This window comes from Chiloscyllium punctatum, chromosome 3, assembly GCF_047496795.1.
Source record: "Chiloscyllium punctatum isolate Juve2018m chromosome 3, sChiPun1.3, whole genome shotgun sequence".
Lineage (NCBI taxonomy): Eukaryota > Metazoa > Chordata > Chondrichthyes > Orectolobiformes > Hemiscylliidae > Chiloscyllium > Chiloscyllium punctatum.
The window spans coordinates 114528857-114546468 of NC_092741.1; the positions used below are offsets into that span (position 1 = coordinate 114528857).

At 44.4% G+C, this 17612-nt stretch overlaps 1 protein-coding gene across 15 annotated transcripts in view; it reads left to right on the plus strand.

Moving 5' to 3' along the window:
- Nucleotides 1-17612, plus strand: part of dst (dystonin) — a 622282-nt gene that overhangs the window by 200593 nt on the left and 404077 nt on the right. For all 15 annotated transcript variants that reach the window (XM_072558451.1, XM_072558477.1, XM_072558489.1 and 12 more), the window contains 2 exons: nucleotides 6317-6394; nucleotides 17350-17442. In XM_072558451.1, coding sequence (XP_072414552.1) covers nucleotides 6317-6394; nucleotides 17350-17442 — 171 coding nt within the window. The remainder of the gene's footprint in view (nucleotides 1-6316; nucleotides 6395-17349; nucleotides 17443-17612) is intronic.

Consider the following 17612-nt stretch of genomic DNA (forward strand, 5'->3'; position numbering starts at 1 on the left):
TTTGCTCATACGTTTCTACTCTTGACTATTCTGTTATAGAGTCATAGAGATGTACAGCATGGAAACAGACCCTTTGGTCCAACCTGTCCAGATATCCCAACCCAATCTAGTCGCACCTGCCAGCACCCGGCCCATATCCCTCCAAACCCTTCCTATTCATATATCCTTCCAAATGCCTCTTAAATGTTGCAATTGTACCAGCCTCCACCACTTCCTCTTGCAGCTCATTCCATACATGCACCACCCTCTGCGTGAAAAAGTTGCCCCTTAGGTATCTTTTATATCTTTCCCCTCTCACCCTAAACCTATGCCCTCTAGTTCTGGACTCCCACACCCCAGGGAAAAGACTTTGCCTATTGATCCGATCCATGCCCCTCATAATTTTGTAAACCTCTATGAGGTCACCCCTCAGCCTCCAATGCTCCAGGGAAAACAGCCCCAGCTTGTTCAGCCTCTCCCTATAGCTCAAATCCTCCAACCCTGGCAACATCTTTGCAAATCTTTTCTGAACCCTTTCAAGCTTCACAACATCTTTCTGATAGGAAGGAGACCAGAATTGCATGCGATATTCCAGCAGTGGCCTAACCAACGTCCTGTACAGCCGCAACATGACCTCCCAATTCCTGTACTCAATACTCTGACCAATATAGGAAAGCATATCAAACGCCTTCTTCACTATCCTATCTACCTGCGACGCCACTTTCAAAGAGCTACGAACCTGCACTCCAAGGTCTCTTTGTTCAGCAACACTCCCTAGGACCTTACCATTAAGTGTATAAGTCCTGCTAAAATTTGCTTTCCCAAAATGCAGCACCTTGCATTTATCTGAATTAAACTCCATCTGCCACTTCTCAGCCCATTGGCCCATCTGATCCATATCCTGTTGTAATCTGAGGTAATCCTCTTCGCTGTCCACTACACCTCCAATTTTGGTGTCATCTGCAAACTTACTAACTCTACCACTTATGCTAGCCTCCAAATCATTTATGTAAATGACAAAAAGTAGAGGGCCCAGCACTGATCCTTGAGGCACTCCACTGGACACAGGCCTCCAGTCTGAAAAACAACCCTCCACCCTGAAAAACAACCCTTCACCACCACCCTCTGTCTTCTTCCTTTGAGCCAGTTGTCTATCCAAATGGCTAGTTCTCCCTGTATTCCATGAGATCTAACCTTGCTAATCAGTCTCCCATGGGGAACCTTGTTGAACACCTTACTGAAGTCCACATAGATCACATCTACTGCTCTGCCCTCATCAATCTTCTTTGTTACTTCATCAAAAAACTCAGTCAAGTTTGTGAGACATGATTTCCCACTCACAAAGCCATGTTGACTATCCCTAATCAGTCCTTGCCTTTCCAAATACAGGTACATCCTGTCCCTCAGGATTCCCTCCAACAACTTGCCCACCACCGAGTTCAGGCTCACTCGTCTATAGTTCCCTGGCTTGTCCTTATCACCCTTCTTAAACAGTGGCACCACGTTTGCCAACCTTCAGTCTTCCGGCACCTCACCTGTGACTATCGATGATACAAATATCTCAGCAAGAGGCCCAGCAATCACTTCTCTAGCTTCCCATAGAGTTCTCGGGTACACCTGATCAGGTCCTGGGGATTTATCTACCAGTTTGAAGACATCCAATACTTCCTCCTCTGTAATCTGGACATTTTGCAAGATGTCACCATCTACTTCCCTCCAGTCTGTATCTTCCATATCCTTTTCCACAGTAAATACTGATGCAAAATATTCATTTAGGATCTCCCCCATTTTTTGTGGCTCCACACAAAGGCCGCCAAGCTGATCTTTGAGCGGCCCTATTCTCTCCCTAGTTATCCTTTTGCCCTTAATAAATTTGTAAATCCCCTTTGTTTTCTCCTTAATTCTATTTGCCAAAGCTATCTCCTCCTGATTTCCCTCCTCCTTTATACTCTTCTAAGGATTCACTCAATCTATCCTGTCTGTACCTGAAATATGCTTCCTTCTTTTTCTTAACCAAACCCTCAATTTCTTTAGTCATCCAGCATTCCCTATATCTACCAGCCTTCCCTTTCACCCTGACAGGAATATACTTTCTCTGGATTTTTGTTATCTCATTTCCGAAGGCTTCCCATTTTCCAGCCGTCCCTTTACCTGCGAACATCTGCCTCCAATCAGCTTTCGAAAGTTCTTGCCTAATACCGTCAAAATTGGCCTTTCTCCAATTTAGAACTTCATCTTTTAGATCTGGTCTGTCCTTTTCCATCACTACTTTAAAACAGATTGAATTATGGTCGCTGGCCCCAAAGTGCTCCCCCACTGACACCTCAGCCACCTGCCCTGCCTTATTTCCCAAGAGTAGGTCAAGTTTTGCATCTTCTCGAGTAGGTACATCCACATACTGAATCAGAAGATTATCTTGTGCACACTTGAGAAATTTCTCTCCATCTAAACCTTTAACACTATGGCAGCCCCAGTCGATGTTTGGAAAGTTTCATAACCACCGTATTATTCTTACAGATAGCTGAGATCTCCTTACACACTTGTTTCTCAATTTCCCTCTGACTATTGGAAGGTCTATATTACAATCCCAATAAGGTGATCATCCCTTTCTTATTTCTCAGTTCCACCCAAATAACTTTCCTGGATGTATTTCCAGGAATATCCTCCCTCAACACAGCTGTAATGCTATTCCTTATCAAAAATGCCACTCCCCCTCCTCTCTTGCCTCCCTTTCTATCCTTCCTGTAGCATTTGTATCCTGGAATATTAAGCTGCCAGTCCTGCGCATCCCTGAGCCATGTTTCTGTAATTGCTATGATATCCCAGTCCCATGCTCCTAACCATGCCCTGAGTTCATCTGCCTTCCCTGTTAGGCCTCTTGCATTGAAATAAATGCAGTTTAATTTGTTAGTCCTACCTTGTCCCTGCCTGCCCTGACTGTTTGACTCACTTCTGTTCTCAGCTGTACCCATCTCAGATCGATCTCTTTCCTCACTGTCTCCCTGGGTCCCACCCCTCCCCACCTTATTAGTTTAAATTGTCCCATGCAGTTCGAGCAAATTTCCCTGCCAGTATATCAGTCCTCTTCCAATTTAGGTGCAAACTGTCCTTCTTGTACAGGTCACTTCTACCCCAAAAAAGATTCCAATGATCCAAAAATGTGAATCCTTCTCCCATACACCAGCTCCTCAGCCATGCATTCATCTGTTCTATCCTCCTATTCCTGCCCTCACTAGCTCATAGCACAGGGAGTAATCCAGATATTACTACCCTTGAGGACCTCCTTTTTAAATTTCTGCCTAACTCTCTGTAATCTTCCTTCAGAATTTCAACCTTTTTCCCTTCCAATGTCGTTGGTTCCAATGTGGGCAATGACCTCCTGCTGGCCCCTCTCCCCCATGAGAACGTTCTGCACCCTCTCTGAGACATCCTTGATCCTGGCACCAGGGAAACAACACACCATTCTGCTTTTTCTCTGCTGGCCACAGAAATGTCTGTCTGTACCTCTGACTACAGAATCCCCTAACACAATTGATCTCTTGGAAGCCGACATACCCCTCATTGCATTAGAGCCAGTCTCAATACCAGAAACTTGGCTGTTTGTGCTACATTCCCCTGAGAATCCTTCACCCCCTACATTTTCCAAAACAGCATACCTGTTTGAAATGGCTATATCTACAAAAGACTCCTGCCCTAGGTGCCGACCTCTCTTACCCTTCCTGGAGTTAGCCCATCTATGTGACTGTATCTGAGACTTTCCCCCCTTCCTATAACTGCCATCCATCACATACTGTTGCTGTTACAAATTCCTCATTGCTTCTATTTGTCTCTCCAACTGATCCACTCGATCTGATAAGATTCGCATCCAACAGCATTTATGGCAGATATAATCTGCAGTAACCCTTAAACTCTCTTTAAACTCCCACATCTGACAAGAAGTACATATCACTGCAAAGGCCATTTTTGCTCCTTCACAATCTCCAGACCCAGAAAATAACACCGTCTTATTCCTCTACAGACACTGCCCCAGGTTAAATTAATTGCTATGGCTTATATTTTAAGTTTAATCAAGAGACTTATCTCCAAAAACATATAATCAAGAAAGAATCCACTGTACCCACTACTGCAGCCTTTCTCTTGGACAGAATTAAAACAACCATTAACTTCTCTGATTCTGTGTTGTGAATTTCACCCAATAGTTCCTCCAAGATTAGTTGTGAATTTCACTGTTTGTTAATTTTCCCAGATGCACTCTGATGTCCAGTGATACATGAATTCAAACAGCAAAGGGGGTAACTGTGCAGGTTTTCTCTCTCTCTCTTTGTAGCACGAGAATCTCACCCAGTGCATTCTCTTCCAGGCATCAGTCTGTTGCCTCTGCAGTTTTTCACAGATCTATTCTTGGGCTGAATTCCTGTCTTTTTTTTCTTTTTCATTTTTCATAGGATGTGGTTGTGCTGGGCCAAGGCCAATGTTATTCCCCATCCTTGATTTCCCTTGAACTGATTGACTTGCTTGGCCATTTCAGAGGGCAATTAAGAGTCAACCACCTTGCTTAGGACTAGAGTCTCCTTTAGGCTGGATATCAGATTTCCTTCTCTAGAGGACAATTTATGAGCTCTTTTACTTTTCAGTGATGTCCCTTGTGACAACACCCGAAAATGTACCATCAGATTCCGCGTGTATGCTGATAACACTTTCCGCCACCTTCCTCGATGACTTGTGTCATCAGACATGACCATCATCCAGTCCTGGATCAACCAGAATTTCTTCCAGCTACTCATTAGAAAATGGACACCATTGTCTTTGGCCGTTGCTCCATTTCATAGCTACTGACTCCATTCCTCACCTAAGTCATTATCTGAGACTAAACCACATGATTCATAAACTTACCATCCTATTTGATTCTAGGTTGAGCTTCTGACATCATTTCTGCCATGTATGTAAGAACCATCTACTTCCACTTGCACCTTGCTTCAGCTGAACTGCTGCTGAAATTCTCATTGAGATTTTGTTGCCTCCCCTCGACAGTTTCTATACTCTGCCGGTTGACCTTCCACACAAGCTCATCCAAACTTTACAGTCTGAAATCAAGCTTTCACCAAGATTCATTCAACATTACCCCTGTACTCACTGGTCCATATCAATTTCTGATTTGGCAACACCGCAATTTTAAAATGCTCAGTCTTTTGTTCAAATCCTTCATGAACTCACTCCATACCATCTCGCAGTTTCCACATCCAAGAATAAACGTGCAGAAATGGATCATTTTAAGATTTTTGGGGATCCTTCCCCTGAAATTAGTGAAATTCAAACATAACCTCTTTTTTTTCCCACTTATGCTGGACAAGTCACAAACACATATGAAGAACTTGCCTTCTTTTAACTTTACCAAGTAATGGAATCATCTACACATAGAGACACTGGAAACTGACCGCAGTAATGATGCATTTGCTGTTGTTTGCTTTATGATAATAGTGTCCTATTTAATAATAAATATCAATAGACTTCAATTATATTCTGAAGGATTTATTCCCAGTGAAAGCTGCGTTTTCCAAATGTTTTGAGGCTGAATTGCCAAATGTCCAAAAGCCCAGAGACTCATTCCACCACAGCAAAGGATTTTGGCGACTGAGCTACAGTTGTTCTTGCAGGTTATCAGATTTCTCGAACTAAAAGTTTAAGGAAAACTCTGTCTGCTTGTAGTATCGCCTCTATTTCAGCTCAGAGTGTAGATATTTTCACCCTGCTAAAACTGAGAGCTATGCTGTAATCTTGAGCATTGGTTTCATTTGCTGTAGAGACTGTTATATAGATTCTGTAGACTATTAGTTGCAATATGCTTTTAAATAGACTCTGTTGAATAAATAGATGCAAGTTACTGTGAAATACACTATTTTGTGTGAGACCTGTTATAAATATTGCTTTGTTGAATCACCATGCTCATGTAACTCTGGTTACCAAAACCAAGTCTGCCCATGGGAAAAAAAATTGCACATTTGATGGATACTCCAATAGTCTTCGATTTCTAAGTTACTCAGGGCTTTGCTGGGCGGGTAGAAGTTTGATTTTCACTTTTTCGAAATTTAATTTGATGAAAGAGTGCCTGGAGTTATTCCGGGGATTACTGATGAATGCATCACCTGCTGTGCTTTCGCCAATCACGTTTCTCCAAGTATGTGCATGCCATGCAGTTGCAACAATGCATGCAAAACCTCACACAAGTCCAATACATCTTCAAAGCACAGTTTTGTGATTTAATTGGTGAATTCTCTATGACCTATTTTGAGGAAAGTTAGTAATAAGACATGCTTGTTTGTTTTTTCCATAAACACAGCCTCGGGAAAAGGGACGCATGCGTTTTCACAGACTACAGAATGTACAGATCGCATTGGACTACTTAAAACGTCGGCAGGTAAGCTGTGGTGTTTGTATTTTAAAGAAATATTCAATTGTTTGCGATCCTCTTCTGCAAAGTCAAAAGTCACATGACACCAAGTTATAGTCCAGCAAGTTTGTTTGAAATCACAAACTTCTGGAGCACTGCTCCTTCATCAGGTGAAGTCACCTGATAGAGGAGCAGCACTCCAAAAGGTTGTGATTTCAAACAAACCTCTTGGACTATAACCTGGTGTCATGTGACTTCTGACTTTGTACACCCCAGTCCAACACCAGCACTTCCACATAATCTCTTCTGCAGAATAGGGAAAGCCAAAGCTGACCTAATAGAGACCCCACAAAAGCGTAGAGAAGATGTTTTCACTTTTGGATGAGCCAACAACTGGGGATTGTAAAAATAAGGTAGTCACTAATAAATTACTTTGATATTTGAGAGAAGTTTCTTTGCCTAGAAAGTGGTTAGCAAATGAAACCTGTTAGCAGAAGTAACTGCTGAGCCGAATGGCACAATGCAGTTCAGGGGAAGCCAGACAAACGAGTGAGGGTGAAAGGACTGGAACGTTTGCTGATGGGGTTAGATGATGAGAGTTGGGAGAAGTGGAGCATAGACAGCAGGGACCTATAGGATCAAACAACCTGTTTTTGTGGTAAATCTTCCATGGCAGCCACTTGAATACAAATCTTTTGGCAGTATTCACACATTATTTGGAGATACTCAGCCTGTTGGATTAAGTTGCTTGGATTGCATGTATGCAAATCTTTGGAGATGGCGAGGTAGGTTAATGAAACTACTAAAAGAAAGAAGGATCCTTGGCTAAGCTCGTACAGAGGTGAGAAAATAAAGCCTCTTGTGATGCAATAGTATTGTTCCTACCTCTAATCCAGGAGGCCTGAGTTCAAATCCACCTGCTCCAGAGATGTGAAATAACATCACTTAACTGCTGAATAACAAATATTCAGAAGTGATGAAATTATGCTAATGCTTTATAAAGTTAGTGGATGCCTTGTGGTGCAGTGGGGAGCAGACGTTCCAGGTTAAAATCTCACTTTAGGACTTCAAGGCCGAGGAAGATAAGTTCATAACGATGTCAGCATGCAGCAATAGCAGGTGGTGAGAGTGGGAGAGATTCCTGGTTCGCCATGTAATGGACAGAAATTGGTGCCTTGATGGTCACTCTCCATGACTTAAGGTGACAAGGTGCATATGGAAGTCTGCATTAACAAATACACTTGTCTCCGAATGGAATGGTTGACTTGGTTGGCTGGCTGGCCAGTGTGGATCAGGTTAGTCCCAACAATGCGGGGCTTGATCCCTGTCTGGATTCAGGGACCTGCCTGTTTGCCTTAACCTGGGATAGAGGTCATAATGCCGTGGGGGTTGGATCTGCCTTCAAGCAGAGTGCCAAAGGAGATGAATTTTATCAAGAATTCTTTCAGCCTCAGCTGGAGTATTGTGTTCATTCTGGGTCCAAAGAAAGGAACGATGTGTTCATGCATTGGTGCGGATACAAAGAAGATTTACTAACACATACGAGAATGCTACTTTGGATATGGGACTTCAGTTCCCTGGAGAAGCTGGAATTCTCCTCAGGGTTAAGGAAGTGGCATTTTAAATGAGCAAACTGAGAGAAATTATTTCCAGTAATAGGGATATGACTAACAGAGGAGATGAGCTCAAGATAATTGACAGAAGAGCTAGGGAAAGATAAATATTTATTTTAGTAAAGGAAGTCGTCCTCTGGATTGATATCTGTGAGAATAGTGACAGCAGATTCAGAAATAACATTGAAAAGAAAAATTTGCCGCACTAAAAAGGACACCGTCCTGTCCCCCTTAGTCCAGGAACTCCCCACATACATTCAGAACATCACCCACCCCCCTCCACCTCCTCCATGACTTTCGGTTCCCCAGCCCCAATGCTTCATCTTCACCATGGACATCCAGTCCCTGAACACGTTCATCCGCCATGATGAAGGCCTCCAAGCCCTCCATTTCTTCCCCTTGTGCCGACCCAACCAGTACCCTTCCACCGATACATTCGATTGACTGAACTGGTGCTCACCCTCAACAATTTATCCTTTGAATCCTCCCATTTCCTTCAGACGAAAGGGGTAGCCATGGGCACCCACATGGGCCCCAGCTATGCCTGCCTCTTCTTCAGATATGTGAAACAGTCCATCTTCTGCAATTACACTAGCACCATTCCCCACATTTTCCTCTGCTACATTGATGATTGTATTGGCGCCATCTCGTGCTCCCATGAGGAAGTTTAACAGTTCATGAACACCTTCCATCCTGCCCTCAAGTTCCCCTGGACCATCTCAGACATCTCCTTCCCCTTCCTGGACCTCTCTGTCTCCATCTCCTTCTCTGGTGACCGACTCAACACAGACATCTATTTCAAACTCAGTATCCCCCACAGCAATGTGGACTACATCCCCCTCCCTTCTCAAAACACTATCTCTTATTCCCAATTCCTCTGCCTCCGCTGTATCTGCTCCATGGAGGAGAATTCCACTCCAGGACATCCTAGATGACCTCCATTTCATGGACTGCAATTTCCTCTCCCATGTGGTCAACAATGCCCTCCAGCACATCTCCTCCACTTCCCACACCTCCGTTCTTGAACCCCCCCCCCCCACCCCCACCCCCACCCCAACTGCGACACGGATGCAACCCACTGGTTTCCACCTTCCACCCGACTAATCTCTGGGTACAAGGCATTATTCTCTGCCATTTCTGCCAGCTACACTCAGACCCCACCACGAGAGAAACATTTTCCTCCCCACTCCGATCACTATTCCGCAGAGACCATTTCCTCTGTGACTCCCTCGTTAGGTCCACGGCCCCGACCAACCCACCCTCCATTCCCGACACCTTCCCTTGCCACCACAAGAGATGTAAAAGCTGCGTCCACACCTCCCATCTCATCTCTCCCCAAGGCCCCAAACGATCCTTCCACATCCAGCAGGGATTTTCCTGCACATCCAAACACTTCATCTACTATGACTGTTGATCCCAATGTGGTCTCCTCTACATTGGGGAGACAGGATGTCAACTTGGGGAATGTTTTACTGGACATCCCTGGGGGATATGCACCAAATAATCCCACCGTCTTGTGGTCGACTACTTCAACTCCCCCTCCCACCCTGCCAAGGATAGCAACAGTATGTAATGGATGGCAGTTATAGGAAGGGGGGAAAGTCTCAGATACAGTCACATAGATGGGTTAACTCCAGGAAGGGTAAGAGAGGTCGGCAGCTAGAGCAGGAGTCTTTTGTGGATATAGCCATTTCAAACAGGTATGCTGTTTTGGAAAATGTAGGGGGTGAAGGATTCTCAGGGGAATGTAGCACAAACAGCCAAGTTTCTGGTATTGAGACTGGCTCTAATGCAATGAGGGGTACGTCGGCTTCCATGCGATCAATTGTGTTAGGGGATTCTGTAGTCAGAGGTACAGACAGACGTTTCTGTGGCCAGCAGAGAAAAAGCAGAATGGTGTGTTGTTTCCCTGGTGCCAGGGTCAAGGATGTCTCAGAGAGGGTGCAGAACGTTCTCATGGGGGAGAGGGGCCAGCAGGAGGTCATTGTCCACATTGGAACCAACGACATTGGAAGGGAAAAAGGTTGAAATTCTGAAGGGAGATTACAGAGAGTTAGGTAGAAATTTAAAAAGGAGGTCCTCAAGGGTAGTAATATCTGGATTACTCCCAGTGCTACGAGCTAGTGGAGGCAGGGATAGGAGGATAGAGCAGATGAATGCATTGCTGAGGAGCTGGTGTATGGGAGAAGGATTCACATTTTTGGATCATTGGAATCTTTTTGGGGTAGAAGTGACCTGTACAAGAAGGACAGTTTGCACCTAAATTGGAACGGGACTGATATACTGGCAGGGAAATTTGCTAGAACTGCTTGGGACGATTTAAACTAATAAAGTGGGGGGGTGGGACCCAGGGAGATAGTGAGGAAAGAGATCGATCTGAGATGGGTACAGCTGAGAACAGAAGTGAGTCAAACAGTCAGGGCAGGCAGGGACAAGGTAGGACTAACAAATTAAACTGCATTTAATTGAACTGCAAGGGGCCTAACAGGGAAGGCAGATGAACTCAGGGCATGGTTAGGAACATGGGACCGGGATATCATAGCAATTACGGAAACATGGCTTAGGGATGGTCAGGACTGGCAGCTTAATATTCCAGGATACAAATGCTACAGGAAGGATAGAAAGGGAGGCAAGAGAGGAGGGGGAGTGGCATTGTTGATAAGGAATAGCATTACAGCTGTGCTGAGGGAAGATATTCCCAGAAATATATCCAGGGAAGCTATTTGGGTGGAACTGAAAAAATAAGAAAGGGATGATCACCTTGTAATATAGACCCCCCAGTAGTCCGAAGGAAATTGAGAAACAAACATGTAAGGAGATCTCATCTATCTGTAAGAATAATAGAATGGTTATGGTAGGGGATTTTAACTTTCCAAACATCGACGGGGACTGCCATACTGTTAAAGGTTTAGATGGAGAGGAATGTCTTAAGTGTTTACAAGACAATTTTCTGATTCAGTATGTGGATGTACCTCCTAGAGAAGGTGCAAAACTTGACCTACTCTTGGGAAATAAGGCAGGGCAGGTGACTGAGGTGTCAGTGGGGGAGCACTTTGGGGCCAGCGACCATAATTCAATCCGTTTTAAAATAGTGATGGAAAAGGACAGACCAGGTCTAAAGGTTGAAGTTCTAAATTGGAGAAAGGCCAATTTTGACGGTATTAGGCAAGAACTTTCAAAAGCTGATTGGGGGCAGATGTTCGCAGGTAAAGGGGCAGCTGGAAAATGGGAAGCCTTCAGAAATGAGATAACAAGAATCCAGAGAAAGTATATTCCCGTCAGGGTGAAAGGGAAGGCTGGTAGATATAGGGAATGCTGGATGACTAAAGAAATTGAGGGTTTCGTTCAGAAAAAGAAGGAAGCATGTGTCAGGTATAGACAGGATAGATCTAGTGAATCCTGAGAGTATAAAGGCAGTAGGAGTATACTTAAGAGGGAAATCAGGAGGGCAAAAAGGGGACATGAGATAGCTTCAGCAAATAGAGTTAAGGAGAATTAAGGAGAATCCAAAGGGTTTTCACAAATATATTAAGGACAGAAGGGTAACTAGGGAGAGAATAGGACCCCTCATGGATATGGAAGATATAGACTGTAGGGAAATAGATGGTGACATCTTGCAAAATGTCCAGATTACAGAGGAGGAAGTTCTGGATGTCTTGAAACAGTTTAAAGTGGATAAATCCCCAGGACCTGATCAGGTGTACCCGAGAACTCTGTGAGAAGCTAGAGCAGTGATTGCTGGGCCTCTTGCTGAGATATTTGTATCATCAATAGTCACAGGTGAGGTGCCGGAAGACTGGAGGTTGGCTAACGTGTTGCCACTGTTTAAGAAGGGTGGTAAGGACAAACCAGGGAACTATAGACCAGTGAGCCTGACCTCGGTGGTGGGCAAGTTGTTGGAGGGAATCCTGAGGGACAGGATGTACATGTATTTGGAAAGGCAAGGACTGATTCGGGATAGTCAACATGGCCTTGTGCGTGGGAAATCATGTCTCACAAACTTGATTGAGTTTTCTGAAGAAGTAACAAAGAAGATTGAGGGCAGAGCAGTAGATGTGATCTATATGGACTTCAGTAAGGCGTTCTACAAGGTTCCCCATGGGAGACTGATTAGCAAGGTTAGATCTCATGGAATACAGGGAGAACTAGCCATTTGGATACAGAACTCGCTCAAAGGTAGAAGACGGAGGGTGGTGGTGGAGGGTTGTTTTTCAGACTGGAGACCTGTTACCAGTGGAGTGCCACAAGGATCGGTGCTGGGTCCTCTACTTTTTCTCATTTACATAAATGATTTGGATGCGAGCATAAGAGATACAGTTAGCAAGTTTGCAGATGACACCAAAATTGGAGGTGTAGTGGACAGCGAAGAGGGTTAACTCAGATTACAACAGGATCTGGACCAGATGGGCCAATGGGCTGAGAAGTGGCAGACGGAGTTTAATTCAGATAAATGTGATGTGCTGCATTTTGGGAAAGCAAATCTTAGCAGCACATATACACTTGTATAATGTCCTATGGAGTGTTGCTGAACAAAGAGACCTTGGAGTGCAGGTTCAGAGCTCCTTAAAAGTGGAGTCGCAGGTAGATAGGATAGTGAAGGCGGCGTTTGGTATGCTTTCCTTTATTGGTCAGAGTATTGAGTCCAGGAGTTGGGAGGTCATGTTGCGGCTGTACAGAACATTGGTTAGGCCATTGTTGGAATATCGCTTGCAATTCTGGTCTCTATCCTATCGGAAAGATGTTGCGAAACTTGAAACGGTTCAGAAAAGATTTACAAGGATGTTGCCAAGGTTGGAGGATCTGAGCTACAGGGAGAGGCTGAACAGGCTGGGGCTGTTTTCCCTGGAGCGTCGGAGGCTGAGGGGTAACCTTATAGAGGTTTACAAAATTGAGGGGCATGGATAGGATAAATAGACAGAGTCTTTTCCCTGGGGTGGGGGAGTCCAGAACTAGAGGGCATAGGTTTAGGGTGAGAGGGGAAAGATATAAAAGAGACATAAAGGGCAACTTTTTCACGCAGAGGGTGGTACGTATATGGATTGATCTGCCAAAGGAAGTGGTGGAGGCTGGTACAATTGCAACATTTAAGAGGCATTTGGATGGGTATATGAATAGGAAGGATTTGGAGGGATATGGGCCGGGTGCTGGCAGATGGGACTAGATTGGGTTGGGATATCTGGTCGGCATGGACGGGTTGGATTGAAGAGTCTGTTTCCATGCTGTACATCTCTATGACATGCAAGTCCTGGGCCGCCTATATTGGCAAATCCGAGCCACCTTACACATGGAGGAAGAACGTCTTATCTTCTGCCATTGGACCCTTCAGCCATAGGGTATCAACAATGATTTCACCAGTTTCCTCATCTTCCGTTCCCCCTCTTCATCCCAGATTCAACCCTCCAACTCAGCACCGTCCTCTTGAACTGTCCTCTCTGTCCATCTTCCGCCCACCTATCTTCACCCACCTCTCCGCCCTAACACCATCTCCCCCCACCTCCATCTACCTATCACCTTCCCAGCTATCTTCCCCCCCCACCCCCACACCCACCCTCCCCTTTATCTGTCAACTGCCCCCCAACATTCCTGATGAAGAGCTTATGTCTGAAACGTCAATTCCCCTGCTCCTCGGATGCTGCCTGATCTGTGCTTTTCCAGCACCACACTTTCCGACTATGATCTCCAGCATCTGCAGTCCTCACTTTCTCCTAGCACTAAAAAAGAATCTGACTGACTGGACAGATATTCACTCCGTCTTAGAGCCATAAAGCATTGAAACTTGCCCTTCAGTTTACCACGCTTATACTGATCATCAAACACCAAACTACACTCATCCCATTTACCTGCACTTGATTCATAGCCTACTCCTATGCTGTGGCATTTTAGGTCCTAATCCAGATGCTCCTTAAATATTGTGAGAGAGCCTCCCTCCACCACCCCCTCAGCGCTTTTTATATTTCTACCATCCTTAATGAAAAAATATCCCCAGATCTCATCTAAACCTTCTGGCTAACAGTAACTCCATGACGTTGTCAGTAGGATGTGGTGGGCTGAATGAGCTCCCAGTGTGGCACACCATTCAGTTACTTCAGGAGGTTTGTCTCTAGCTCTGGGTGAGAAAGGTATTTGCCATCTTTCCTTTGCTGTTCAGTGTCTCCTGTTCTAGGTGGGAGTCCATGGGCATCAGTTAAGAGCAGGATTTGAATTTGCAGTTCTCACCTTCTGAGTGATTTTCTTCCCATACCCAGTAGTGCCTCTGCTCTCTCAGAAAGGCAGAGAAGTGCTTGGAAAGACCATGATATTGAATTAGTGTCCAGGTTAATGCAACTGAAATAGTCACCTGAAATAGTCGATATGTGGGAGGCTTTTAAAGAGACATTGATTAGAGTTCAGGAGAGGTATGTTCCTGTGAAAATGAGGGAATGAAATGGCAAGGGGGTTAGGGAACCATGGATGACCGGTGAAATTGTGAACCTAGCTAAGAGGAAAAGGGATGCGTACATAAGGTCTTGGCTACTGAAGACAGACAAAGCTTTGGAAGATTATTGGGAATGTAGGACCAATCTGAAACGAGGAATTATGAGGGCTAAAAGGGGTCATGAAATATCTTTTGCAAACTGGATTAAGGAAAGACCCAAAGCCTTTTTCATATATATGGAGCAGGAAGGTAACTAGAGAAAGGGTTGGCCCACTCAAGGACAAAGATGGAAAGCTACACGTGGAGTCAGAGAAAATGGGTGAGATTCTTAACAAGTGCTTTGCATTGGTATTCATGAAGGAGAGGGGCATGACTAATGTTGAGGTTAGGGATAGATGTTTGATTACTCTAGATCAAGTCAGCATAAGGAGGGAGGAAGTGTTGGGCATTCTAAAAGGCATTAAGATGTTCAAGTCCCCAGGCCTGGATGGGATCTATCCCAGCTTACTGAGGGAAACAAGAGAGGGAATAGCTGTGGCTTTAACAGATATCTTTGCAGCATCCTTGAACACAGGTGAGGTCCGGAGGACAGGAGAATTGTTAACGTTGTCCCCATGTTTAAGAAGGGTAGCAAGGATAATCCAGGTAATTATAGACCAATAAGCCTGACATCACTGGTAGGGAAGCTGTTGGAGAAGACATTGAGGGATAGAATCTATTCCCATTTGGAAGACAATTGGCTTATTAGTAATGGGCAGCATGGTTTTGTGCGGGGAAGGTCATGTCTTACAAACCTAATAGAATTCTTTGAGAAGGTAGCAAAGTTGATAGATGCAGGAAGGGCTGTCGATGTCATATACATGGACTTTAGTAAGGCATTTGATAAGGTTCCCCATGAAAGGCTGATTGAGAAGGTGAAGTTGCATGGGGTCCAGGGTGTACTAGCTAGATGGTTAGAGACCTGTGTGGGTAACAGGAGACAGAGTAGTAGTGGAAGGGAGTTTCTTAAACTGGAGAACCGTGACCAGTGGTGTTCCACAGGGATCTGTTCTGGGACCACTGGTGTTTGTGATATACATAAATAATTTGGATGAAGGTATTGGTTGCCTGATTAGCAAGTTTGCAGATGACACTAAGATTGGTGAAGTAGCAGATAGTGAAGGGGACTGTCAGAGAATACAGCAGAATACATATTGATTGGAGAGATGGGCAGAGAAATGGCAGATGGAATTCAGTCTGAGCAAATGCGAGGTGATGCATTTTGATCCAATTCAAGAGCGAACTATTTGGTAAATGGAAAAGTCCTGGGGAAAATTGATGTCCAGAGAGATCTGAGTGTTCAGGTCCATTGTACCCTGAAGGTGGCAATGCAGGTCGATTTGAGTGGTCAAGAAGGCATACGGCATGATTTCTTCATCAGACGGGATATTGAGTACAAGAGTTGGCAGATCATGTTACAGATGTGTAGGACTTTGATTTGGCCACATTTGGAATACTGCATACAGTTATGGTCACCACATTACCAAAAGGATGTGGATGCTTTGGAGAGGGTGGAGAGGAGGTTCACCAGGATGTTGCCTGGTAGGGAGGGGCACTAGCAGTGAAGAGCGGTTGAATAGAATATGATTATTTTCATTAGAAAGATGGAGGTTGAGGGGGCCCTGATTGAGGTCGACAAAATCATGAGAGGTATAGACAGGGTGGGCAGCCAGAAGTTTTTTCCCCAGAGTGGGGGACTCAATTAATAGTGGTCACGAGTTCAAAGTGAGAGGGGAAAGGTTTAGGGGAGATATATGTGGAAAGTTCTTTACGCAGAGGGTGGTGGGTGCCTGGAATGTGTTGCTAGCGGAGGTGGTAGGGGCGGGAACGGTAGTGTCATTTAAGATGCATCTAAACAGATACATTAATGGGCAGGGAGCAGAGGGATACAGATCCTTTGGAAATAGACAACAGGTTTAGATAGAGGATCCGGATCAGTGCAGGCTTGGAGGGCCGAAGGGCCTGTTCCTGTGCTGTAATGTTCCTTACATAGAACATAGAACATAGAACATAGAACAATACAGCACAGAACAGGCCCTTCGGCCCACGATGTTGTGCCGAACTTCTATCCTAGATTAAGCACCCATCCATGTACCTATCCAAATGCCGCTTAAAGGTCGCCAATGAATCTGACTCTACCACTCCCTCGGGCAGCGCATTCCATGCCCCCACCACTCTCTGGGTAAAGAACCCACCCCTGACATCTCCCCTATACCTTCCACCCTTCACCTTAAATTTATGTCCCCTTGTAACACTCTGTTGTACCCGGGGAAAAAGTTTCTGACTGTCTACTCTATCTATTCCTCTGATCATCTTATAAACCTCTATCAAGTCACCCCTCATCCTTCGCCGTTCCAACGAGAAAAGGCCGAGAACTCTCAACCTATCCTCGTACGACCTACTCTCCATTCCAGGCAACATCCTGGTAAATCTTCTCTGCACCCTCTCCAAAGCTTCCACATCTTTCCTAAAGTACTCTTTGTTCTGCCTGAGATTACATTTGCTGACCTAATCTGGATAATAAACATTAGTTCAAAAGGAGACTCCTAAAAAAATGGCATTTAGAAAAGACTTTTGGTAACATTAAACTTGCCAAATTTCTTCTGAACTAGCTGTTTATATGTGCAATTAGTACTCCCGTATGTTTCTAAATATTCTGATTGGTCACTGACCCGATTTCCAGTAACTGTCAACCCCATGGTCTTGAAATTCCCTCCAATTGGGAGTTATTTCAGCAAGTGAGATCCAAACTTGAGACGTGAATATCAAGCACTCAGACTTTTCTTTACATTTAGGTGGATTTACTATTCAACTGTGCAGTGGCTAAGGTAACAAATGAACATCTCTGTCTCAATATTTAACAATGAATTTTATTGGACAGTTGAATTAATCTTCACTTTGTTTTCTGGGTGCAGGTCAAACTGGTGAACATCAGAAATGATGACATCACTGATGGAAATCCTAAACTCACCTTGGGGCTGATCTGGACCATTATTTTGCACTTTCAGGTATAATTTTCATTTTTCTCTTCAGCATGTTGTGCTGGCTCCATGATATGTCCAACATTAATATTTTGGCTTTTTCAGTCCAGTGTATGTTTTATTAAGGAACTATTGGTGTTAAGATATTGCATTTTTTTTTAAGTTACCATATTGTTGTTCTGTGTGCTCTCTTTTGC